This window comes from Bos javanicus, chromosome 14 (genome assembly GCF_032452875.1).
Source record: "Bos javanicus breed banteng chromosome 14, ARS-OSU_banteng_1.0, whole genome shotgun sequence".
NCBI lineage: Eukaryota > Metazoa > Chordata > Mammalia > Artiodactyla > Bovidae > Bos > Bos javanicus.
Genome location: NC_083881.1, coordinates 10,321,554 through 10,348,227, shown reverse-complemented (window position 1 = coordinate 10,348,227; position 26,674 = coordinate 10,321,554). Strand labels below are relative to the sequence as shown.

Below are 26,674 nucleotides of genomic sequence, written 5' to 3'. Positions count from 1 at the left end.
ATTTTTCTGGGCTCCAAAATCACTGCAGATGGTGACTGTAGCCATGAAATTAAAAGACGCTTACTCCTTGGAAGGAAAGTTATGACCAACCTAGATAGCATATTGAAAAGCAGAGACATTACTTTGCCAACAAAGGTTCGTCTAGTCAAGGCTATGGTTTTTCCTGTGGTCATGTATGGATGTGAGAGTTGGACTGTGAGGAAGGCTGAGCGCCAAAGAATTGATGCTTTTGAACTGTGGTGTTGGAGAAGACTCTTGAGAGGTACTCTCTTCTAGAGAGTCCCTTGGACTGCAGGGAGATCCAACCAGTCCATTCTGAAGGAGATCAGCCCTGGGATTTCTTTGGAAGGAATGATGCTAAAGCTGAAATTCCAGTACTTTGGCCACCTCATGCGAAGAGTTGACTCATTGGAAAAGACTCTGATGCTGGGAGGGATTGGGGGCAGGAGGAGAAGGGGACAATAGAGGATGAGATGGCTGGATGGCATCACTGATTTGATGGACGTGAGTCTCAGTGAACTCCAGGAGATGGTGATGGACAGGGAGGCCTGGCGTCCTGCGATTCATGGGGTCTCAAAGAGTCAGACACGACTGAGGACTGATCTGACAGTATGAGCCCAGTATTGTTTAAGTATTGTATGATATGTAAAAGGCAAAAGAAGAAGGGGACGGCAGAGGATGAGATGATTAGATAGCCGCTGACTCAACCGACATGAATCTGAGCAAATTCCAGTAGCGAAGGACAGGGGAGCCTGGAATGCTGCAATTCATGAGGTTGCAAAGAGGTGGACACGACTCTAGCAAATGAACAACAACAATTGTATGATAAGAACTAGTCACAGGAAAACAAGACGTATGTACAGACAGAAAAAAATGTCAGAAGCTAGCTTGCTAGCTAGTTCCCAACTCCTTAACGGTAGACTGTAAAGTAATTGGTCATTTTTATTTTACTCTTTTTCCCCCTGCATTTTCCAGGTTATCAACAATGAACTGGCTATTACTTTTACATAGGCTGTTATTAAAAAGAAATTTGACACAGAACCACAAGAGGGTGATATAATCACCCAGAAGCGTATTTCTCATTTACCTTACTTATTATTATAAGATAGAAAGCAGGTGGTGTGTATAAAAGTAAAAATAATTAATAAGACAGTGGATTTGAATGGAAAATGTTGCATCTTCTCTATAACACTAGGGAGGGCTTCCCTGATGGGTCACTGGTAAAGAATCTGCCTACAATGGGTCGCAAAGATCCCCTGGAGAAAGAAATGGCAACCCACTCCAGTATTCTTGCCTGGGAAATCCCACAGGTTACAGTCCATGGGGTTGCAAAGAGCTGAACATGACTTAGCACTAAACAGTGACAACAACATAACACTAGGGAACCCGGGCTCTCTGCCCAGGACAGCAATTTTTCCTAGTGGTTCCCAACGTGCAGTCCTTGGACCAACAGTGTCAGACCAAGTGGGAACCTGTTAGAAACAAAATCTCCAATCTTATTAATCAGACTCGGGGGCAAGAGGGGACCAACGACCCGCTTTTAAGCAAGCTTTCTTGGGAAGATCAACGCAAGGGCAAGTTTGGGCCCCGCGGCCTTAGCTGTTCAGAGTAGAAGGAAAACCAAAGTTCTGTTAGAGAAGAAAGCCCTACAGCCAGAGAGTGGGAAGCACTCGCCTAAGGCCTGAGGCATAATTCCTATGAAGAAAGAACAGAGGTGAGTGAGAGGTGAGGAGAACCAAATTCCCACTTTAAGCTAAAGGGACTGGGAACGAGCAAGTCTGAATTTAAGCGGAAAGTACAGTTTTACTGAAATTTGTGCAGAGAAAACTGGGTATGTGTAGGAGTGTCAGGGAATAAGAGAACACCTTAACGTAAAATAATGCAATTATATTTTGTCTAATTCAATTTAAGTATATGACGGGTTAGATTTAACACCATTTCCTACATCAACAGTGAAACTGAAAGCACGATTTTCCTTTGTACGTGTGGCCCCTTTCCTTTGCATTATGTGATTTCATCTGAGGATAATAACAAGAAAAGGGAGGGGAGGGCAGCTAAGATTTATAAGATCGAGATACATGAGAAAGCAAAAGAAAAAAGCCTGTATAGGTACGCCTTGGTTTCAAAGAGTCAGGCCGACCCTAAGGGCTTCTTTATTGTGCTTGAGATGATTAATCAGTTAGTTGCTTGAGATGATTAATCAGTTAGTTCGTGGTCACCCTTCAGACCTTTAATTTCATTTCCATGCATGCCACCTATAACCTGCTACGTTTAAACTAGAACAAAACCATAATGAAACTGACATCGAATCACATTTTCCTTGCCTTCCTTGAACATCTTTATCACACATTACGGGACATGTTTTACAACAAACTTTTACTTAGGAAGAACCTTGTCAAGGCAATTTAAGACAGGGCTCACCACGTACTGGGAGGACAAGGCGATGCCACTCAGCAGACAGGTTCTGTCTTCATTTACCTGGTCAGAAAACAGGCATCTGCTGCTCTCTTTGCCTAGACCACCATGCTCTCTTGGCTTGGTCCACATCTCATACGTTTTAAGACTCACTTCATTTGATCTTCAAAGAGTATTTTAGAATTCAAAGAATTTCTCTAACTCAAGGGTCCCCCAAACCCTGGGCCATGGACTGGCACCAGGCCGCACAGCAAGAGGAGAGCCACAGGCTAGCAGGTGAAGCTTCATCTGTGTTTACAGCTGCTCCCCCTGCTCATATTACCACCTGAGCTCCGCCTTCTCTCAGGTCAGCCCGGCTGACGTATTTCGAGGCCACCCTGAAGAAAAAGAACCTTCCTACACATGCCTGTGATGTTAAGCGCTGCTAAGAAACCAAATAAAAGTTTTATCTACTTGTGGGAAGCAAAAAACAGGAAGTTTTAAAAATCTGGTCCTAAACCCATATCCACCTTTCCCTATAGAATGAAGCAGCGCTTTAGTATAAACTACTAAAAGATCCTGTATAAGCAATCTCTTAAACAGAAGGTGACAGTCAAGCTTAGCACAGAGGCTGGAACAGAGCGGACACTTAGTAAACGCTGGCTGAGTGGAGGCCATGCTTTTAGAAAGAGTCTTTTATTTCCTTTCTTTTTAAAGATACTGAAGTATTGGTATTTTCTAAATCTCTCAAAATATCAGGTGTATCAACCGATGCTTAGTGTTGTGTGATGTTTCTATTTAAAGAAAAGCACCTCTACAAGCCTGAGAGTAGTTTCACAAAATATTTATTAATTATTTGTGGCTCAGGTCAAGGGTCTCTCTTCTGGGAAGGCTTTCTGGGTCTCCGTGCTTTCTGGATGAATGGGTGAGGGAGGGAGTGAGTGAATAAAGGAATCTGCCTCTGGTGACCTAGCTTAGGAAACAGCAGAGCAGAGATCTGAACTCAGTTGTAACTGACTTCAAAGTCGTGCTACGCCTGCCAGCTCTCTGAACTTCCAATTTCTCAACCCAGCTGGGCAATAAGTCAATAAAAGGGCCATTCACTCTGAGTGGAAGACAGAGTCAGCTACTAGTTCCAGACGAAATCAGGAGGCTTGCTTCTTCCTGTTTAAACCTCAAGGTACCACAGGCAGGGGAATCCTCTAAGATAAACAGACAACGCATAAACAAAAGAGGCTTAAAATACTCGAAAACCATTCACTGAAATGGAAGTAAGAAAGAAATTCTCGAAGAGTAGATGTGAAATGGAAAAGAAAACGAAAACCAAGAAACAGGACAGATGAAATGGACCCACTGATCCAGCAGGGGGCCTGGGGACCTGCCTGATCCTAACATCTCAGGCAGCATTTCTCAGGGCGGGTCCATGCTGCTGCTGCTGCTAAGTCGCTTTAGTCATGTCCAACTCTGTGCGACCCCAGAGATGGCAGCCCACCAGGCTCCCCCGTCCATGGGATTCTCCAGGCAAAAACACTGGAGTGGGTTGCCATTGCCTTCTCTGGGGCGGGTCCATGGGAAGAAGCTAATGCTTCTACAGGACAAGAAAGTCAGTGGTCAAGTAAGTTAGGAAAGCACTGGACCGGTCTCTTTCATTGCACGATGTCTCTAGCCTTTGATGTATACATGTGCCCAGTAAATCTGAAAGGATATTAATTATGTGGTGCTTCTCAATCCAGAACTCAAGGCATAGGATTCGTGTTTCAAGGAAAACTTAGGGAAAGGTGTTTCACATTCTGATATGCCCATTTCCAGGTAAGACAGAAGCAGAAGCACCGGGCCCAGCCTGGCCACTGAGCACAAGGGCTTACGGGGTGTACACACCTCAAAGCACCCACTTGGCAGGTACCATGGAGCCTAAATCCCAGCCATGCTCCCCTCACCCATCCATCAGGGAGAAGACTGGTGGGGCTGTGCAGCACCTCTGCCCACAGGTCTGGGCTGGACGGGGTGGTCTCATCCGAGGGCCACAGAAAGTGGAGGTGAGGGGTGAATGGAGGCACCATTCAGCAGGAGTCCATACCAGTTCAAGACAGAACATTTAATGTGAAGCAAGAAGAATGTAGATAGGAGGCCAAGCCTGGGATGGCAATGGGAATCCAGGGAGAAGGCAGAGAGGCAAAGAAGCAGGTGCAAGGCAGAGACTGGCAGAATTCTCTGAGCAAGGAAAGTTATCTGCATTTGCTTTTCACCAAGCAGCTACAGACTGGGGCTAGAGAAGGCGGTCTGCAGGCTTCTGGGACTAACACCATGCAGCCAGAGGGCTGTTGATTATCTCAAAGACAGTGTTTGCCTTACTCTTGCAACATCCGTGCCACTATTTCATTTGCTATTCTTTAAATCCATACTTTTTACTTAAATAGAAGTGCAAATGTTAGTCGCTCAGTTGTGTCCAACCCTTTGCGACCCCATGGAGGTCAGGCTCCTCTGTTCATGGGATTCTCCAGGCAAGAATACTGGAGTGGGTTGCATTCCCTTTTCCAGAGGTTCTTTCCTGACCCAGGGATCAAACCTGGGGTCTCCTGCACTGCAGGCAGATTCTTTTACTACTGAGCCACCAGGGAAGCCTTTACTTAAATAAGTTAAAAGTAAACTTTAAGTTATGTCCGTATCCTGAGAGGCAGGCAGTCCTGGGAACTGCTTAAAAGCACAGAGTGGGGAGCAGACTGCCTGGGTTTGCATGCGGACTCCACTATCCACTCGGCGCTCTGTGACTCGAGTTTCTCAGCCGTTCAGTAAGGATGATTATGGCTGCTACCTGGTGGGGTCCATGTGAGGAGCGAAGTGGGCTCTAGATGAGGCACAACACTCTCACCACATCTGAACAGTACTGCTCACCATATCCTTCGTTTGCTCTTTCTGCTCCCTGATCCCCTGTAAATGGGGCCAGGAGCACAGTTTAAAGCGAAGGACTAATCCATCAGGGAAAGCTGAGACACGGCTCCATGTGAGTCTCCAGGTTCTCTCCTCCTCTGCACAGAGGAGACAGAGCAGCCTCTCTCCGCCCTGGTCTCTGCACTGCTGTTATTGTAGCGCTGAACCCTCGGGAGACATGGGATAGGAGGGGGAAATAACGCCGCTTTGCTGTGTTAAGCGGTGCACATGTGGGAGCTAAGTTTATTACCGCAGCACATCCTTGCCTACCCTAGCTGATACCATGCAAAGTGACTAAAAAACGGTGCCTGGCATGTAGTGCCCACTCTATAAAACCCTGGTTGTCACTACTATTTGTAGAGACAAAAAGTTAACCATAAAAAAAATGAAAACTTTGCCTGCCTGAAAGCTTGGAGGATAAGATCAGATTCATTTTTATTTAAAAGAGATGATCAGAAGCAAAATGTCAGGGACATCGTAAAGCATGGGGCACAAGCAGAGACTCCCTGCTCCACGCTCAGCCCTCTGCTCTGGCAAATGAACCCCCTCTCAACAAATGCCAATTCCACCCATCTCCATCCTTCTTCTTCTTTTCCCCCTTTTCCTTCCTTCTCTCGTAGACCCCCAGCTCTAAAAACGTGTCTTTTGCGGCATCAGAATGCTGTTCTGTGAATCTCTTTCAAGTTAACACTTGACAGCCACATAACCACAAACACACACATTCTAAATGAAAAGTGTTATTCACTGCACGTAGCATTCACAAGATGGAAACCAACACTGTTTCAAATGCATTCTTTGAAATTCTTATCTAAAACATTTTTAATGTAAATCTTGAAAAAAAAAAAAGAAAAACATGTTAAATTGGGCCAGAGGATATCAGGATCTCTATATATTGGATATATTTAAGACAAGGTACACCTGTACTGAATGTATAATTCAAATCCTATACACAGAATGGGAGAAGGCAATGGCACCCCACTCCAGTACTCTTGCCTAGAAAATCCCATGAACGGAGGAGCCTGGTAGGCTGCAGTCCATGGGGTCGCTAAGAGTCAGACACGACTGAGAGACTTCCCTTTCACTTTTCACTTTCCTGCATTGGAGAAGGAAATGGCAACCCACTCCAGTGTTCTTGCCTGGAGAATCCCAGGGATGGGGGAGCCTGGTGGGCTGCCGTCTATGGGGTCGCACAGAGTCGGACACGATTGAAGTGACTTAGCAGCAGCAGCATACACAGAATGATGGTTTAGTTATACAGCGAAGTACTATGGAGCCTGTGGAAGTGGATTCTGCCATTTTATTTGTCTGGTCATGGAGAGCTAACAAGCTTTAAAAGAAAGTATGCAAAATGTATGCGTAACACAAGGTTTAAAAAGCCGAAACTTACTCGGTTGGCCAGAAAGTTCATTTGAGTTTTTCCCTAACACTTTATCTGAACAAACTTTCTGGCCAACCCAATATCTGGCACAAAACCTGACCGGACCTGAATGCACGTGGTAGTTAGTCTGGACTTGAATGGAGGTGGGAATTCTCATTTATCCTACTTCATGTAACTGTTCCCCTGAGGAGTCACCAGGGGGCGTTACACAACACTGCATATAGCAAACGCACCCTGCCAACTCTCCTGGAATCTGTAGAAGTCTGAATCTGGAAAAACATCTAGCCCCAAGAGTTCTGGATAAGAGCCCATGGAGCTCTATCTCTCTCTCTCACACACACACACAAATGTGTGTATAAATTATCAGTATCTCTGTGTATAAATCTGTGAAACACTTTCAAAGGACAGACTATAATATTAGTATTCCCAGAAGTTAGAATTATGTAATGATTTTATCTTCTTATTTAGAATTTCCTGTACTTCCCTCATTTTTATAGTAAGCACATACACTTTTATAATAGAAAGCAAAAAGAAAACCTCTCCCCTTTCACTCACCCTCCCCCAAATGTCCTGTCCTGTCATGAAATGTCCTACAATACTAGTCAGTGGTGAGGCATGTCAGGACGTGAGGGGAAGTCTGGCAGATCAAAAGCTTAAGTCTTCCAATTATGGATTACCATTTTGCAAAATGATTTTTGCAAATGATTTTTTTTTTTTTTTTTGGCCACACCACATAGCATGTGGGATCTTAGTTCCACAACCAGGGATCAAACCTGTGGCACTTGCAGTGGAAGGGGGGAGTTCAAACCACTGAACCGCAAGGCAATTCCCCAAATGATGAGGTTTCAAAAATGTATTATCCTGGGACTTCCCTGGCAGTCCAGTGGTTAAGACTCCGTGCTTCCAACGCAGGGGGCATGGGTTGGATCCCTGGTCGGGAACTAAGATTCCATACGCTGTATGGCATGGCCAAAAACAAAATAAAATAACAATTTTAAAACATATAATTCAGAGCACCCAGAGGCTACCAATTACACTGAGGATACCCAGGCTTTCAGTGCTTTTCCACGTTTTAAAAAACTTGAGAAATAATCCATTTGCTTTGAGTCTAGATGCAATCTGCACATTTCCAACTATTCTCATTTGAAGGAGAATAAAAGGAAAATTAAAAATTAAAAAAAATCCTTAACCCAAACCACAATGCCCTGCAGTCAGAGATTGCAAACAGGAAATGCTATGCAGCTGGAGAAACCTCTGCTTTGCTTCAGTAGCTCTGAAGCAATAACTGCCCTCTAACTGATAAAAGAGGCTTGGGCTCTTATGCAAGCTCCAGAATTGTCCAGGAGGCACAGACAGTCCTGGCTGGACTGGAATCCTCCTGGGCACCTCCGACAATTTCAAAAGAGCTTCTCCGTTTATTTCTATAACTGCTGCTACATCGGGGCTCTTGGGATACGGTTTAAATGGTTTGCCTCTGCCCACTGAGAATCTATTTCAATCCACCAATTACTCCTTTCCTGTCCCATTTTTGTGGTTTGGTAATTAAATGGATGCAGGGCTCTGTTGACTCCTTCACTTCTTTGTCAGGATCACAGGATGATGGCCTGACGCTGGGTATAAGCACGTCCAGCACGGTTTAGCAAGTGATGACTTTACAGAAAAAAAGAAAAAGGCACACAAAAAGTCTGAACCTAATTCTGGCACTGTATATTTAATCAAATGAAAAATAAAACCGAGGAACAGCTAAAAGCTCAAGAGCACCCAGTTTTTCTTCTTCTTTTTTTCCTTACAAGCAAGCGTTAGTTATTAATACATTAGCTCAAGGGCATTTGAAGTAGAAGGAATCGAATATGTAAAGACACAGAAGCAAAGAACAGCCAAAGTTCCAGTAACAGCAAAATAATTTGCTGTATCCGGAGCTGACTTAGATTAGGAAAGTTTTGGTTTTTTTCCTTTTTTTGTCACTTCCTCTACATTTTCTTCTTTAAAAAAAGTTATTTTTAACTTGAGGATGCTTGCTTTACAATGTTGTGTTGGCTTCTGCCATACATCAACATGAATCAACCATAAGTACGCCTTTCTGGAAGGCACCGGAAGGATGAGTTCAGAGAGACTGAACTCTTTGAATATTTCCAATAATTTCTAAAAACTGGTACTATCTACAAAGCAGACTATGAACCAAACCTACAAAAGACACTTCGCAGGAAAGCTCACGCACTTAAAACCTCACCGCAAAGGTATTAAAAACGTCAACAAAACAGATTATGTCCATGGTTCTCTGGCCTCTGACCACCAGGAGGCAGCACTCCCGAGACACAGTCAACCATGATGAAGGGATTCACTTCCGGGAGGACGTAGCTAATCCCTTCACCTTGTGAGAGCAGGGACCATCTAGAGGTCTTTGACTAGAGGAAAAGCTCGGAAGACACAGAAACTGGTTTAGACAATTTATAAGAGTCAGAAGGAAGTAGGAAGTGGTCTATAGGAACAGCAGAGAGGCTAGAGTTTGGTTTTTGGTCTGTGCATTTGTTTTATTCTGAAATTAAAGTTATATAATGAGAGCTATATTATCGAAGATTCTCTCCAAGAATAGCTGTATTATTAAAGACTTTCCCCAACTTTCTCTCCCTAACATCTGTTCATGTACATTTTAATTAATCTTATTAAATTGAAGAAAAATTATAGACTCACAAGAAGTTGCAAAAAGGCCATTTTCCTTTAAGAAAGTCCATGATGAAACAGTAGAAATGCTTGATTTTTTATTACACACCAACAAACTTTGAGTATATCTTTTTAACATTCTGTTTGATGAAACAGGAAGCATAGGATGTAAAGCACTGCCAAGGTGCGCCAAAATATGATGGCGATCTTGAGAAATGCAGTTTTTCACGTTGCTAGTTGAACTAGCTGGTTTTGTCAGGTTTCCAGTGGAATACCACTTTTTTCCCATAAAAGAGTGACCAATGAACTGAGGTACTGAAACCTGGGTATTTGGCAAACATTTTTTAAAATGAATTACCCATCACTATCAGGGAAATAAGCGGCAGCATTTGTTGCTAATGCTAAAACTGGAACTTGCAGAGAAAAGTTAGAATTTTGGAAAAACTCTGCCACCACGGACTTGACAGTTTCCAGATCCTTAAAGTTATATGGTTTCAAATTCATACTGCTACTAACCTTCTTAAGGAATCATAATCTTGTTTTGCTGCTGCTGCTGCTGCTGCTGCTGCTAAGTCACTTCAGTGGTGTCCGACTCTGGGTCACCCCATAGACGGCAGCCCACCAGGCTCCCCCGTCCCTGGGATTCTCCAGGCAAGAACACTGGAGTGGGTTGCCATTTCCTTCTCCAATGCATGAAAGGGAAAAGTGAAAGTGAAGTCGCTCAGTCGTGTCTGACTCTTAGCGACTCTGTGGACTGCAGCCCACCAGGCTCCTCCGTCCATGGGATTTTCCAGGCAAGAGTGCTGGGGGTACCATCGCCTTCTCCTTGTTTTGACATAGTATCAAGGAAAAATATTGGTAATTACTTTCAAAGGGTCTTAAAATACTTTTCTCTGTAATTTTGTCTACTCCAACTAAAAAACATATCACAACAAAAGGAATTAATACATTTTAAAAAAATGCCTCAGTTTTAAATTCTAAGATAATAAACAGGGATAGGAATATTCCACATAAACACAAACTCTTGGGTGGCCTCAATCATTTTTAACATTAGGACCCTAACACCCAAAAGTTTTAGAACTGCTAGCTAAGACTCTTCCAATATAATATATATATATAATCCACTAATAAGGGAAGGCCTTCCCTGGTGGCTCAGATGATAAAGAATCGCCTGCAATGCGGGAGACCTGGGTTCAATCCCTGGGTTGGGAAGATCCCCTGGAGAAGGGAAAGGCTACCCACTCCAGTATTTTTGCCTGGAGAATCCCATGGACAGAGGAGCCTGGGGGGCTACTGTCCATGGGGTCGCACAGAGTTGGACACGACTGAGCGACTAAGCACAAGCACAATGAGGGAAACCAGAGGGAGAAGGTAGAGAAGAAAGTATCGATACTTGGCAAGCTGAAGAGAAACAGGAGCTGGATGGCAGCTGGCACAGGGCCCCGCCATGGCGTCAGATGGGCCGTTCGCATGCAGTCTACTGTGCTCATGCTCAGTCAGTCGCGTCCTAGTCTCTGCAACCCCACGGGCTGCAGCCCACCGGGCTCCTCTGTCCGGGGGGTTCTCCAGGCAAGAACACTGCCGTTTCCTCCTCCAGGCCCGCAGTCTATAGAGGCAGCGCTACAACTGTGATAAGTCACGGAGGCAGCACTGTTGGATCACGGGCACGGGATCCTCAGTCAGGGAACTTAAGCTTAAACCCTAATTCCACTACTTCCCTGGCATATTATTTTCTGAAGATTTGATGCACTTAACTGTAAAGTGGGATATGACCACTCACAATTGCCATTACACTGGGAGCTCCCATGAAGATCAAGTGGTGGTGTAGTCAGTCATGTCTGACTCTTGCAACCCTAAGGACCATAGCCCGCCAGGCTCCTCTGTCCATGGGATTCTCCAGGCAAGAATACTGGAGTGGGTAACCATTTCCTTCTCCAGGGGGTCTACCCAGCCTGGGAATAGAACCCGGGTCTCCTGCATTGCAGGCAGATTCTTTACCAACTGAGCTACAAGGGAAGCTCAAGAGAGAAGAGGTAAACAATAATAATAAAAGCTTGTATGTGTTAAGTGAATTCCATCTGTCAGGTACTGTGCTTGGTAATTTGCCTCCAGGATCTTAATGAAGTCTCATTTCTATCAATAAACAATTAGATACCATCATTTCTTTTTACAGATAAGGAAACTAGCATTGGAGAAAAGTTAAATGATTTGCCTTAGGCTAGAAAGCTGGGCTCTGGGACTCCAGGTCTGATTGTGACCAAAACCTACGTTCTTCCCACTGCTTAACTGCACAGCCTCTCCCATCCTATAATCAGAGGTAAGAGATCTTCTTATAAAAACCCTTTTCAAGAATTCCTTGGCAGTCCAGGGGTTGGGACTCATTGGTGCTTTCACTGCTGTTTAATCTCTGGTTGGCAAACTGAGATCCTGAAAGCCATGTGGTACAGTGAAACACAAAACAAACAAACAAAAAAAGCTCTTACCTGGAGGGCAAGAGCCATAAGAAAAGCAAGCTACTTAAACCTGGCTTGGGGCGTGATCCGTCACAGGACCATCAGCTGCAACTGCCATCTACTCTGCAGTCCTCAGACTTCTGCTAGTCTGGCTAATAAAAGCCAGCCTCAGCTCATGTGATGCTGACACCAACATCTGTGCAGCTCCTGAGATTTTCACAATAACATTTCACTTGATCACCCTACCTCCACAATCGCTGCAAGTATGGAGAAACAAAAATTTAAATGGTGACTCAGAGAGTCACCAGCCCTTAGTGAGCTGATGTTTTTCAGAACCAACCCTACACAGAAACTCCCAAACACAATATGCTTGTCATACATGCTGCTTAAAAGGCATTAGCACAACTAATGGAAATTCTGTCTAGATCTAGTGTTTGTTAAAAGCAGAATGCTAGACCTGGCCCTAAAATCTACCCTTTTTCCCCCCATAAAAGTAACTATTTAAATATAAATTATGGAAATACTCATTAAAAGCAATCTCTTAATTAGAAAATAACATTTCCCAGGGCTGACCATAGACCTCAGCACAACAGACATTTGGGTATTTGCTGGCTGAACTGAGGATAAATTTAGGAAGTCTAAAAAATGCCAAAGTATCTTCTTTCATCTTACTTTCTACTTTTATTGCTTAAGTTTTCCCGCCTTCACTAACTAGCCTAAGTGAGTAGGATTTTCAGCAATCTCCTGAGAAAAACTGGTTCCAGGGTGCTCCCTCCAAACTCATGAGGGGACTGAAGGTGCTGCAACCAACCCCTCCCTCCCCGAGGGGCTTGGCTTCCCCTGCTCCCCCTGCTCTGGGGCGTGGCCCCATCCATCTTCCCTTTCCTTTAAGACAGAAAAAGGAAAGCAGAAGCTGCTGGCTCTTGTCAGGCTGTACAAACTCCCGGGACTGACTTTATTCAACCAGAACAGTGTTTCCCTAGTAACCGGCTATGGCACACACTGATCCTTCTATCTGCTCCCTCAGTGGAAATGCCACCACCTTCTCCATATTTTTTTTATTTGGCAGCATGGCAAGGCGTGAAGGATCTCAGTTCCCCAACCAGGCATTGAACCAGGCCATGGCACAGAAAGCCCAGAATCTTAATCACTAAGCTACCAGGGGGGCTTCCCTTGTGGCTCAGTTGGTAAAGAATCTGCCTGCCATGTGGGAGACCTGGGTTCAATCCCAGGGTTGGAAAGATCCCCTGGAGAAGGGAGAGGCTACCCACTCCAGTATTCTGGCCTGAAGAATTCCACGGACTATATAGTCCATGGGGTCACAAAGAGTCAGACACGACTGAGCAACTTTCACTTTTCCTTCAAGCTACCAAGGAGCTAGCTCCCTGCCACCACCACCTTTTTTGGGGAAATGACTTTGTTTTGTTTTAAACGAACTGAATGAAACCTTCCAGAAATTTCTTTTGATTTGTTTCTTAGACTTCTGGAAGGAGGAGGCCTGCAGCGTGGGGTATGTTTAGGGAAAGATGATGCCCAGAGCAGGAGGTGCCAGGTGGTGGGGAAAGGCTGGGAAGGACGATGAATGCAGGGCCAGCGTGCAGGGTTCATGTCTGCTAAAGGCACTGACATAATGCGCCTCAGTTTCCTCACTGGATTCAAGGTATAGCCACCACCACTATGTCGTACACTGTTATGTGCGAAATCCACATGAAGCACACTGCTAGGCGCCTCAGAGTGCTCAAAAAGTATCAGTGGCGGGACTTCTCCCGTGGTGTAGTTGTTCAGAAACTGCCTGCCAATGCAGGGGTCATGGGTTTGATCCCTGGTTTGGGAAGATCCCACTCGCTGCAGGGCAGCTAAGCCTGCATGCCACAGCTACTGAGCCAGCAAGTCGCGATTACTGAAGCCCATAAGCAGCAATGAAGACCTACTGCGGCCAATACAGAAAATGCACAGATCTTAAACATACATACATATATACACATGTAAATCAGTTGTCTCTGCACAGAGGTAAGCAAACGAAGACAATGACTGAATGGCAACTGATGGCATTAAATCCACATAGGAATCTCTTCGCTGAAGGAACCTACAGGACAGGGAAGTGTGGAGATGAACCGGCCCAGGAAACGTGGACGTGATGGCTACTGACTTAAACTAAACATATTTCGTCTCCTGGAAACGAAAGGTTAGCAAGATATTCCTGGGGAAACGCCCATCTCAGGGAAAACAGAACTTCCTCCCGAGCCTGGAGCCTTTTACCAGCTATGACCAAAGGGAAATGTCAGAGTCTCGTTTCACTTCCTTTCTTCCCACCACAGCACCTCTGGGCACCACCACCTACAAAATGGCAGGCAAGGAAGAAGAAATGGGAGGCCCTATTTGAATGAGAGATTTAAATGATATATAGGAATTACAGAAATATCATGGGTTTGTCAAATAAACTCTGAAGTTTAGGAACACAAAGGCCTTATAGTCAAAATTATCCTTTCTCCAGTTTCTGAAGACGTATTTCTAGTTTCAACCTTTATTTTCTTTATGATTAGTTGTCACTGTGTAAGACTAATTCAGTGGCATGAAACTATCAATTAAAATTAAGTTGTCAGGATGACAGACACATACATATATTCATCTAGTGGGACAGGAAAAAGAAGAATTTGATTGGTCAAATTATCCAGTTAATTTACTATAGAAAGGTTGTCTTTATTTTACAGTAAAGTGTAATCATCTGTAAGGTAGCCATTTGTACCAAGTTGATTTGTGACAAGAGTCTCATGTAAGACCACAGAGGTCTGTTTGATATGAGTAACTCAGGATCAAGGCATTTTAAGCTTGAGTTCTGGGTCTTTAAAGGAGGCAAAGATGCAATGCTGAGAGCCTGGGAAGATGAAGAGGAGGAAACAGCTCCTCTGTTTCAGGAAGGAGCCAACAAAATTATGATATAGTTTTCCTTTGGCATCTTTCAACCTCCCACTGTCCCACCTCTTGGGACTTAGGAATAGAAGCTTGATTACATTAACTCATACACAGCTGAGGTGGTCATGCTAGACAGAATGAACCTTTCTCGGTATGAACGCAGTGTGAGCGTGAAGGAGGGTGGTGTGCACAGTTTGGGGCCAGCCAGACAGCACTGCCTGGGGGCCTCCCACCCTCACACTCTGGGCTTCCCTGACGGCTCAGTAAAGAGTCTGCCTGCAACATAGGAGACACAGGTTTGATACCTGGGGTCCAGAAGATCCGATGGAAAAGGAAATGGCAACCTATTCCAGTGTTCTTGCCCGGGGAAACCCCATGGACAGAGGAGCCTGGCCAGCTATAGTCAGTCCATGGGGTTGCAAGAGTGGGACATGACTTGGTGACTAAACAACAAACCTCATACTCATGTCTGTTCCCAGGTCAGCAGCTCCAGTATCTTAGAGTTTTAGGGGTTCTTCTTGTCATCATCTACTTCTGAAACCACAGATTCCCTAAACCTTAAAATCTTTTTTCTTGGGAGGATGTTAAAAGGATATGGGGAGTTGGGAGAAGTTAATTATTTGTAAATCAAGGGCTGAAATGCGTGATGGTCTTCACACAAGTGAAGGGTGACATGTATGTTTGACACAGAAATAATCACCATTCTTTCAACAAATTAAAAGGCCAAAGTCACTAACGCTTGTCTAAACAAACACAAAAGCAAACAACAGGGGAATGGGGAAGAGAGTTGAGGTTAACCAGTTTCTCTACGTTCTGTAAGTGGGGCCAGTGGTACAAATTCTAGGCGTTTCCCAAAGGCATTTTCCTTAAATGTGGCTCCATATCAAGGACTAAAAAAGCTTTTTATTTTTAGTTTTCTTTTTTCGACCCCAGGATCAAGGGTTGGGGAGAGGATTATCACTTTGTTCACTTTATGATCTTACTTTTGATCGGGCTGCAATTTTTAAACGTTACTTGTGAAATGGCTTACCAGATTTTTCAGCAGTGTGGACAGTTCCTTTGTAAGCGTAGAAAACTTGACAAAAGCGGTGCCAAGATCTGGGTTGTCTCGACTTAAAAAATTACTCCCAAACTTATCAAGAACTTGTGCATAGTTTTCTTCATTTTGTACATGGTCTGAAAAGAAGAAGAAAGAGGAGTCTGAGCTGTTATGTGCCACAATGACAAGTTACTCTGAACACCGGCTGATCACCAGACACTCGCAAAAAGAAAGCAAAGAAACTGGATCCATTCTTTACTGAACATATCTAGAAGGTAGCTGGCAGAGCGCTGAGTGTTCTCACTCTATCAAAGGCAGTTTTCCCTCTTTTGTATCAGAGCATTGAGTTCATTTATACCCCCAATTAATCCAGAGATGCACCATAGGTTAAGGGGTCAAATTACCACCCCATTTTCAAGCAATTAAGAAACTATGATCGTCAGGAAACAAGTCAGACCTGATTTTTCTTTCTCATACCCCAGATGCAGTCCCCTGGCCTCTACCTTTAGAAATATAACAAAAATCTGACAACATCTCACCGCTCCCATGACTATAAACCTTATCCAACACCATCCATCATCTCTTGCCTCCATCACTACAACCCTTCCTGCAAAAGCTCCTTGTTGCAGCCTCTGGTCTGTTCCCAGCGTGGCACCCAGTGTGATCCTGGGGAGTTGTGCATCTGATCCCGTGAGTCTCATGGCAGACACTGTCTCTCCCCATGTTCTGAGTCCTTTCAGGCTTACAGAAAGGGGTACTGCACATCCCCATACCCTGAAGTAACCCGGCACCGACCGGGGACGTGTGAGCGCAGGTGGTGCCAGCCTCACGTGGCAGCGTTTCAGTTCCCTGTGCTCAGCTCTGCACATCTCTTTCCTTGTGCTGGAGTGCAGGGAAGCATGAATTTATATGGAGGTCCACAGCAGATGCATGGTATTTATAAAAAGAATAAATGAACACAAAACTATCTATCAAAACCATACCTTCAAAGGCTTAATTCAAATGACAGCTCTTTCTCTTTTAAGCCTCCCCTTCCTTGGCAATGATTTTTCCTTGCCCATAATGCTCTGTACCGCTACTGCAGTGTTTTCCACCACGTCACATCATATTCGTGTAACTACTGCTCTTTCCCTGCCCCCAGACCATGAGAGGCAGGGCTTCCCAGTGGCTCACCTCTGCATTGGCACCCAACACATACCACTCATGTGTCAGGGAGCTCAGCTTACGAAGCTAGGGCTCAGTAGAGGGGTGTTGACTCGGATTCGTCGATTACCCTTTCGGGAATTTAAGAAGCACTCACTCCTTAAGTCTCCTGGGTTGTTCAATAATTGAACACTAAATAATTTAAAAATATTTCACTCTCACACTCTCAATAACTGCCTGGGAGCAACAGTGTGTGTCAGCCTGGAATGGTGGATGCCCCAGAAAGAAGTCAAAATACGACCAAGGTAACAAGCATCACAGCATCCAGTGAAATGAAACGAGGCCCGAGCAGCCTTCTAATTGTCACCACATTAGAAATGCATGATGCCTAGGGTGGATGTCAGTATTTCAGGTTGAGATATTAAAAAAGATAAAATGCAGCTCTAGTTACCTCCTGCAAAGCTGCTCTGAGAAACACAAAAGAAAGGCTACATCAGCTGCAGACAAGACGCACACGCCTGGCCTCCTTCGCAAGCTGGAGCTACCCCAGTACCGTCTGTCTGAGGCCAAGGGCCTCATTTCGCCCCCGAGAAGCCCACTCTGTCTGACGTCCTTTCCTGCTCTGGAGGTCAGCAAAAAAGGGGTTCAGATACCTGTTCAACCGCTTTCAAAGAAAGGGTCTCAGAATTAAAACCTAAGGGACAAGCTTTACATGGCAGGCTTTGTGTCCACTTGAAATTAGAACAGATTTCAAAGAATACATCGAAATCTTTAGATTATAGGATACGCAGGTATCTACCAACCAGTTAAGACATAAACTATTTCAGGATGCTTCTTCTCTCCCTCACATGCTACCCAGTTCCAACCTCTTCCTCCCCTTCCTCGCCACAGCCATTATCCTGAATTTGGACTTCAGGGAGGGTTTAGGAAGTTGTATGAGAAGCTCTCAGTTTATGAGGGATGACAGATTCACCAAAAAATAAGATGGACTTGGACAAGGCAGAGAGCGAGGTCACAGGAAGTTGGCTGAGAACGTTCTCTGACCCAAATGCTTTTCACAATATTGTATTTAACCCACACCAGAACTCTGGGAAGAATTATGCTTATCAGGTAGGTGAAATAAAAAATGTGATGAGAGGCAGAAGGTAAGACTGGATAAGTTTAGGCAAGATCATGGGTCCTGTATATTTAACCCACAAATGAATGACTTCAGTTGCTCAGTCGTGTATGATTTTTGTGATCCCATGGACTGCAGCATGCCAGGCTTCCCTGTCCATTACCAGCTCCCGGAGCTTGCTCAAACTCATGTCCATTGAGTCGGTAAGGCCATAAATGATTAACCGTATATCTATCTATCTATCTGTATCTATACATAGACACCCACAAGAGTGTTTGTGTATATATAATAACCACATTTATATGTGCATGCGTGCTAAGTTGCTTCAGTGTCCAACTCTTTGTGACTCTATGGACCACAGCCCGCCAGGCTCCTCTGTCCATGGGATTCTCTAGGCAAGAATACTGGAATAGATTGCCTGCCCTCCTCCAGGGGATATTCCCAGGGGATTGACCCAGGGATCGAACCTGTCTCTCACGTCTTCTGCGTTGGCAGGCAGGTTCTTTACCAGCAGCGCCACCTGGTTTATGTCCCACATTTATAATCTATACATGTGTATATGAAATTTTACACATCTGAAAACAGAACAGCTAATTTAGTGAGCTAAATCTTAGAATACTACTACTAATTCTACTGAGGGTTTAAGTGATAGGAGTTAAATAAAAGGCGCTCAGAACAGTGCCTGGCAGGTGGCACATGCCCCTAAATTATCAGCCACTACTACCTCTATACCCATGATTAATTACAATATCGAGATGTGTTTCATATCAAATAACATAGGAATGTATGTCTCCCATGTTTCAAGTATTTTTTTAATATACTGCATTATAAAGCCAACAGCGACAATTCACCCGAAAGATTATATAACCACACACGTCCCTTTGTACAAAATTAAAGCCTTGGTTTACCAAGCAGGCTTTCAACAGGCACAGAGGGCAAGGAGGCAGGGTCCTGGTGGAGGCAGAAGGGAGGGACAGATTACAGAGTAGAGTAAGCAATTTGAAAGGAATGTAAACTCAGGGGCTTAGGGAAGGAGAGGGAAATGAAGGCCTTGGGCTAGGGGAGCATCTTGTAGGCATGGGTGGGACTTGGGATGCAGAGAATTGGTTCAGGATGTCTCAGAGAGCCGGATGGTCTGTTTTGAGAACTTTACTCAAGTCCCTGATGACTTTTGGAAGCTGGTAAAGTAGGGGTGGGGTGGAGCTTCCCTGGTGGTCCAGTGGCTAAGACTCCCGGGTTCCTGATGCACCGGACTCAGGTTCAATCCCCAGTCGGGGAACTAGATCCCACATGCTACAACTCAGACCCGGCCCAGTCAAACAAATAAATATTAAAAGTAGAGGCTGGGAGAAGCAGGTGAAAACAGAGATAGAATAAAAGGAAAGAAAAAAAAAAACAAGGTGAGCAAGAAATCTGATCCATCTCTTATGGAGACCCATGTTTTTCTAATATTTATAGGGGATTTCTGCCATTCAGGGTATAGTTGCAGAATATAAACAGCAAGCGCTATGTTACTTCTTTCAGTTCTGACGAAAGAGCAAAATAATACAGTTTTAACAACTGAACCAGAAAGGGACACTTAGTTAGGATTTCAACTGCTGGCATTACTTTGGAGAGATGACGAAGATACACTAATCCCCTGATATGTTCCACACAGCTTGAAATCACCTTTGTATATTTACTCGTTGGCTCAGCAGGTAAAGAACCAGCCTGCCAATGCAGGAGACACAGGAGGCGAGGGTTTGATCCCTGGGTCGGGAAGATCCCCTGGAGGAGGAAATACCAACTCACTCCAGTACTCTTGTCTGAAAAATCCCATGGACAGAAGAGTCGTGAGCTACAGCCCATGAGCTACAGTCCATGGAATGCAAAGGGCTGGACACGACTGAGCACGGTGCACACACACACATTTAAGCACCACCGCAGTATCCAGGCAGTGATTTCTTATTCCAGTTATAACAGTGATAGCTGCTGGTGTGCTGAGTGTTCTGTACTGAGCATTGCTGAGCATGCCGGTCACTGCACTGAGCACTTTACATACATTCCTTCAATCATGCTTATTAACAAGCCTATGAGATACGTGCTGTTATCATCCTCATTGGGAAGATACTGGGAAAAAAAAAAGGCCAAGGCCACACAACGCATCAGATCAGATCAGTCGCTCAGTTGTGTCTGACTCTTTGTGACCCCATGAATCGCAGCACGCCAGGCCTCCTTGTCCATCACCAACTCCTGGAGCCCACTGAGACTCACGTCCATCGAGTCAGTGATGCCATCCAGCCATCTCATCCTCTGTCGTCCCCTTCTCCTCTTGCCCCCAATCTCTCCCAGTATCAGAGTCTTTTCCAATGAGTCAACTCTTCACATGAGGTGGCCAAAGTACTGGAGTTTCAGCTTTAGCATCATTCCTTCCAAAGAAATCCCAGGGCTGATCTCCTTCAGAATGGACTGGTTGGATCTCCCTGCAGTCCAAGGGACTCTCAAGAGTCTTCTCCAACACCACACAATGCATAAGGGAACTTAAATTAGGGCTTTTTACTCTCAGAGCTGTGAGAGACACTCAGGTTCAATTTTCAGGTCTATTACTGACACTTCGTGATGCACTGACCCAGCAACTTCATTTTCTCTAAACCCCATTCCCATGCTATGCAGTGGAAGTGATGACGACAGTACCAACCTCACAGGAGCACTGCAGAGATGGAGTAAGATACTGAGTGGTATACAGCAGACTCGATACATTTCTACCACGACAAGGGCAACAACAGTCATGGGGACAAACAGCAGGCTGCCTGGCCTAGGCTGGGGGCAGGGGCTTCCAACAATATTCGGAAACTGACGTCTGCACTCATGAGTTTACACTCCTAGTGGCTGGCAGTGACAGGTGCCTTGGGAATACATTAAATACAGTATTCTTTAAAATACCTTGTATTTCTCCAAGGAGGCCTTCCCTAGAATTTTCAGAAGCACAGCAATGATTAAACAGGCCTTTCACGGCAGGGTGTCTGTCTGACTGTCACCCTGTTAGACTTTACCCACCTGGGAAACCCTCCCTGACTGGCCCACCAAGCCTACCTCTGATTCTGTCACTGTCATTTAATAACGACACAGAGAATATTCTAAAACCTATGGCAGTTGTTTTACAGATAAGAAAAGGGAAACTCAGTGGTGAAGCCAGGTGAGGAGCCAGCTTTGTCGGATTCCAGACCCCATCCTTTTCCACCAACTGGCTCAGGAAGGATGGTTACGGCTCTGGGGATACGAGTCACAAATAATTACGTGGAATCTATTATGTGAAAGACTGGATGATGAATACCAAGAAGAAAGGGGGAAAAAGATGGACCTCCTGGCCCATGACAATAATATAATTATTATAATAACAATAATAATTGTAACAATGAATGATAGCTAATTTTTAAAAAGGTTTATTTATTAGTTTTGGCTGTGCTGGGTCTTCATTGCTGCATGTGAGAAGTCCATCGCAGTGGCTTTCTTGTTGTGGAGCACGGGTTCAGTTGCTCCACAGCATGTAGGACCTTCCCTACATGCAATCGAATCCGTGTCCCTTGCACTGGCAGGCGGATTCTTAACTACTAGACCACCAGGGAAGTCCCCTTGTAGCTAAATTTTTTAATGACTCACTATACCAGGAACTGTGCTAGATATTTTTCCTGAGAATTTAATGCTCACAAGAACATGCTAATATTACCCCCCTTTCATATATGCAGAAGTTGGCTTAGGGAGGTTAAACAAGTCACATCAGGTGACACAGCTAGTAAGTGGTGATGACACGTGCTGACTGCAGAGCCTGAGTTATTTTTGACTGACTGGGCAGCTTACAAGATCTTAGTTCTCCAACTAGGGACCAAACCCAGGGTCATGGCAGTAAGAGCACTGAATGCAAACCACTAGACCCCAGGGAAGTCCCCCTAGCCTTGTTCTTAACTGACAGGCTTGGCTGAGTGTTGGGGAGCCCCTGATGTTGTTGTTCAGTTACTGAGTCGTGTCCGACTCTTTGCAACTGCAGGGACTACAGAGTACCAGGCTTCCCTGTCCTTCACTATCTCCTGGAGTTTGCCCAAGTTCATGTCCATGGTGATGCCATCCGACCATCTCATCTCAGATTGCCTTCAATCCTTCCCAGCATCAGGGTCTTTTCCAATGAGTTGGCAGTTGGAACCCCTAGTTACTTTCTAATTTGAGCCAGATGTCAAGTGATGGAGGGACTGGAAAATCAAGGTCTTAGTGCGACCTATCTACAACCCTGGTCAGGTGACTAAGGCTCTTGGGGGCTTTAATTTCATCTAGAAAACAGGTCTAATGAAACCTACCCAGCCTACTCCTGGGGGCTGCCTACCAAGAGGTAAAAGATGTCATCATTAATGTGAAAGCTCTTTGGGCGAAAACAATGGCAACAGTAACAACAACAGAGGACATTAGACAACCACAGAGGATTATTTCTGTTTAACGAGTATCAGGTCTGGAAGGCACTCATCATAAACCCCTCCTGAAGAGCAGCCCCAACCTGGACCGCCGCAATCTAATGCTCACAGAAGCATCACACCTGGCGGAGGGACACAGTTCTGGGTGGTGCGGTGACCTGGGTGTGAACCTCCCTCTGGTCCTGCCTGGCCGTGTGTGATCCGGGAAAAGGCACCAAAGATTTCTGGGTCTTGACTTCGTATGTGAACTGTGGTGGATGATATCCAGAAAGTACATAGCAACTCTCCATAAAAATATCTTTACTTTTACTACTTCTATTCACCCTGGGATTGAGGGCTGAAGTTCTGATGTGATGGACGTTCAAAGAGAATCCAAATATTATGGCTTTTTTTTTTTTTTGGAGGGCTCAAAGGTACGTAAGAGGCTCTCCTGGTGGCTCACACGGTAAAGAAGCCACCTGCAATGCAGGAGACCGGGGTTTGATCCCTGAGTCGGGAAGATCCCCTGGAGAAGGGAATGGCAACCCACTCCAGTATTCTTGCCTGGAGAATCCCATGGACAGAGGAGCCTGGCGGGCTACAGTTCGTGGGGTCGCTAAGAGTCGGACACGCCTGAGTGACTGACACGACAACAAAGGTAAGACAACCGAGGACCCAAGCCCAAGTCTTCCACTTTACCAGCTGCAGATCTGGGGCAATCTCTGCACCATCTCTGATGACTCTGCTTAACTGCAGTAATACCTACCTAACAGAGTTATTATGTACAATGGATGAAAAGAGTCTATAATGGGCCTCTCTCTGCCTGGTTTACACTGGCTGTTTATGAAACATGGAGATCTTAGTTCCCCCAACTAGGGATCAAACCCAGGGTCACAGCAGTGAGAGCACGGAGTCCTAACTACTAGACCCCAGGGAAGTCCCCCGAGCCTGTGCCCTTAACAGGCTCTAACTGGTGAGAGCCTAATTAATAGGCTTGGCTAAGTGTTGGAGCCCCTGATGCTGCTGTTCAGTTACTGAGTCGCATCCGACTCTTTGCACGGACTGCAGCATGCCAGGCTTCCCTGTCCGTCACCATCTCCTGCAGTTTGCCCCTTCCTCCCTTCAAAGCAAGACTCACTTCCTCAGTTTGCTGTATTCTCTTTCCTGGGAGCCTAGCTTCTCTTCCAAGATCTTTATGCACGTTATCTTCCATGCCAAGAGTCCACAGCAACGTGTGCTTGTCAGTTCATCCTTATGATATTAGAAAAACTCTTCAGGAGGACAGTTTAAGTAGAGGTATTATTGTACTATAGTTATACAACCTAGCCCAAGTTCCCAGTCCACCAAACTTCATCACAGTTCCAGGCCTGGCCTGCCTCTTTCAAGATCAAATGCAACTGTGACCTCCTAAGCAAGCTTGTCATTCCTTCTCAATCTCTTGCAACACCCAGGCTCCTAGCCTTGTATAATCTGTTGTTATGCAACCAGTTCCCAGTGCTGAGACTGACATACAAGTTAGTGCTCAGTGTCTATAATGAATTCTCCTGGAACAAGTCTTCCTTCTTCCTTCAAAAGAAGACTCAGCATGGGCCATGTGCCAGGGGTGAAAAAACAATGAACTATAACTACAATAAAAAAAAAAGCTATGTAATACATGTCATAAATTATAGTGCTGGCATAGAGGGGGAAGCAATAAATTTTTTTATACTATACTACACATACCTGGTAGCACAAATCATACTTGCACAAAATTAATTCCATTTGTTTTTAAAATTCCATTTGTTATTAAAAATAATCCGTACTATAGAGATGTACGAAGATAAAAAATTATTATTTCTTTCCTCTTCTTCAATCTTCTCCTTGAAACAAGCCAAGTTAATAATCTGTAAACTTTTTTTTACACATAAAAGTATACACACACATATAGATTTTCTCCTCTTTCTTAATTCACTTAAAAAAAAAAAATGTGGTATTACATAAGACTCCATGGCTTGCTTTTTCCCTACTGAATAAAGATTGAGAAATTCAATACAATTAAATCTAATTATTTTAATTGTGATAATCTATAATAAACCCTATCATAATTCATATCTATTATGAAAAGACTGTTTTGCCTAAGGGGTGGCAATTTTTTGTAATACTTGCCATGGATATTTTTTTTCCCATTTGTCTTTTCACTTTTCAGTGGTGCCCGTGGCCGTGAACTTTTGAAATTTCATGTAGTCAAATACACTCGTTTCTAAAAAATATTTATTTATTTCGTTGCACCGGGTCTTCATTGCGGCATGTGGGATCTTTAGCTGAGACATGCTAACTCTTAGTTGCAGCACGTGGGATCCAGTTCCTGATCTGGGAACCCTGCGTGGGGAGCACAGTCTTAGCCTCTGGGCCACCAGGGAAGTCCCAAACATATCAGTCTTTACTCAAAAGACTTTAGAGTTTCCTGCGTTGCTTCTACTCCGTAACCCTTCTAATGTTCAGCACTTTTTCTAAACATCTAAGTCTTTAATCCAGTGCAATGTTATTTGTTCATTCAGCAGGAAGAAGGGTTCTAACATTATTTAAATTATGTCCTAAACCTTCTAGTATTTAATTTAGTTTTCTTTTTAATATTTAAACAGTCATCATCAATGGATGCATTCATATGGCACATGCAAGAGTTCTAATTTTATTTCCTTTTTGTTGTATGAAAATATATTACTATTTAACATAGCCGGTTGTAGATACCCATTCAATATCTGATAAATGAACACATGGCAGAACTTGAATGGAGCAGATCAGGCTTCGTAAGAGATGGTACCTGAGCAGCAACCTAAAGAATATATAGTTAACAAACTGATTTAGGGTAAAGTACACTTCAGGTAAGAGATAACAGCCTACTGCCAAGGCACCATCAAGTACCCAGGGGTTAAAAGAGACTAACAGGGGGCCTTGGGTCTCTCTAGAGCTCCTGTCTCTGGTCTAGAACCAGGCATGCTAAATTTAAAAGCACTGCCTTCCACTCCCATTCATTATCACGCGGGCTCAGATCTCTTTTGCCATACCAATCCATGAAGCCAGCAAACCTACCCTGTGACCCCGAAAACAACCTGTTTTAATTTCAGAAGACAGCATGTGACTGGGGGATGAGTTCTGGACTTAAGAGTCTGTATTTTCTGAGACACAACATCCACTTGATTCTGAGCAGTTATTTCACATCCCTGGGCCTCCGTTTCCCCATCTGTTCCCAGCCCCTGCACTGGTTACGAGGAAAGGCACCATTCTTGGAGACAGAAAAGCCCTGTGTACGTTTTGTTTTTTTGGTAAATTGCCTTTCTCCATACCACTTTGGGTGAGTCACCCGCTGCCTTTTCAAGGTCATTTTGAATTTGGATCTGTTCTTTCCTCGTTCTAGCTGAGCTTCTGCAGGAATCTGCCCGAGCCCCGGGGGTGTTATCTGGAAACGCAGCGTGCAGACTCCCGTTTCCAGAGCGCTGACAAACCCATTAACTCACGGAGCCCCGAGAAAAGATGCCCGCAGACTTCCACAGGGCTATTACTCAGCATTTAAATGGCACTTGAGCATCACTCCATTATAGCAGAAGCAGAAATGTTCTGTCTTCTGGCTCCATTATTCAGGCTTGCTAACTGCCAGATCAAATACACATCTCTCCCTGGTTTGCTGATGGCTCCTGAGGTAATTTTAGATCTGGCCCCTGAAAAACCTAGAAAGGAGACGAGCAAATTCCTCTCCTACTCAAGTCTCCCACAGCAGGAGTGCCCATCACCCAGCAGAGCCAAGTTTTCTCATAAAAAGATGTACTTTAAAAAAATGGCTTAAAAAAATATATATGGTTTCATATTTCACTAAAAACGTCCATCAAGCACCCACACTGAGATACAAACATTATTTAGGTCATTATGTCTGTGCCTCGGGTGCATCTTGTGGCCTTAGCGGTTCCTAGCTTTAGCTTCCTGGTTAATAAATTATGTGGAATTTCTGCTCTGTGATGACCAAGAGGGATGGGATGGGAGGGGGGTGAGATGGAAGCTCCTCAGGGAGGGGATATATGTATACTTAAGAGTTGATTCAGGCTGTTGTACAGCAGAGACTAAAACATCATTGTTAAGAAATTATACTCCAATTAAAATAAATAAATAAAAATTTTAAAAGTTTTTAGAAATTCAGAAGACCCATTTTTGTCAGATTATAAAGGGATCTATGACTTCAGAAGCACAGAGGAAATATTC

General features: G+C 44.4%; 1 protein-coding gene across 4 annotated transcripts in view; it reads right to left on the bottom strand.

The window, feature by feature from the left end:
- The window catches only part of ASAP1 (ArfGAP with SH3 domain, ankyrin repeat and PH domain 1), a 339,237-nt gene that overhangs the window by 93,684 nt on the left and 218,879 nt on the right, over positions 1-26,674 (bottom strand). For all 4 annotated transcript variants that reach the window (XM_061438581.1, XM_061438583.1, XM_061438584.1 and 1 more), the window contains one exon: positions 15,758-15,903. In XM_061438581.1, coding sequence (XP_061294565.1) covers positions 15,758-15,903 — 146 coding nt within the window. The remainder of the gene's footprint in view (positions 1-15,757; positions 15,904-26,674) is intronic.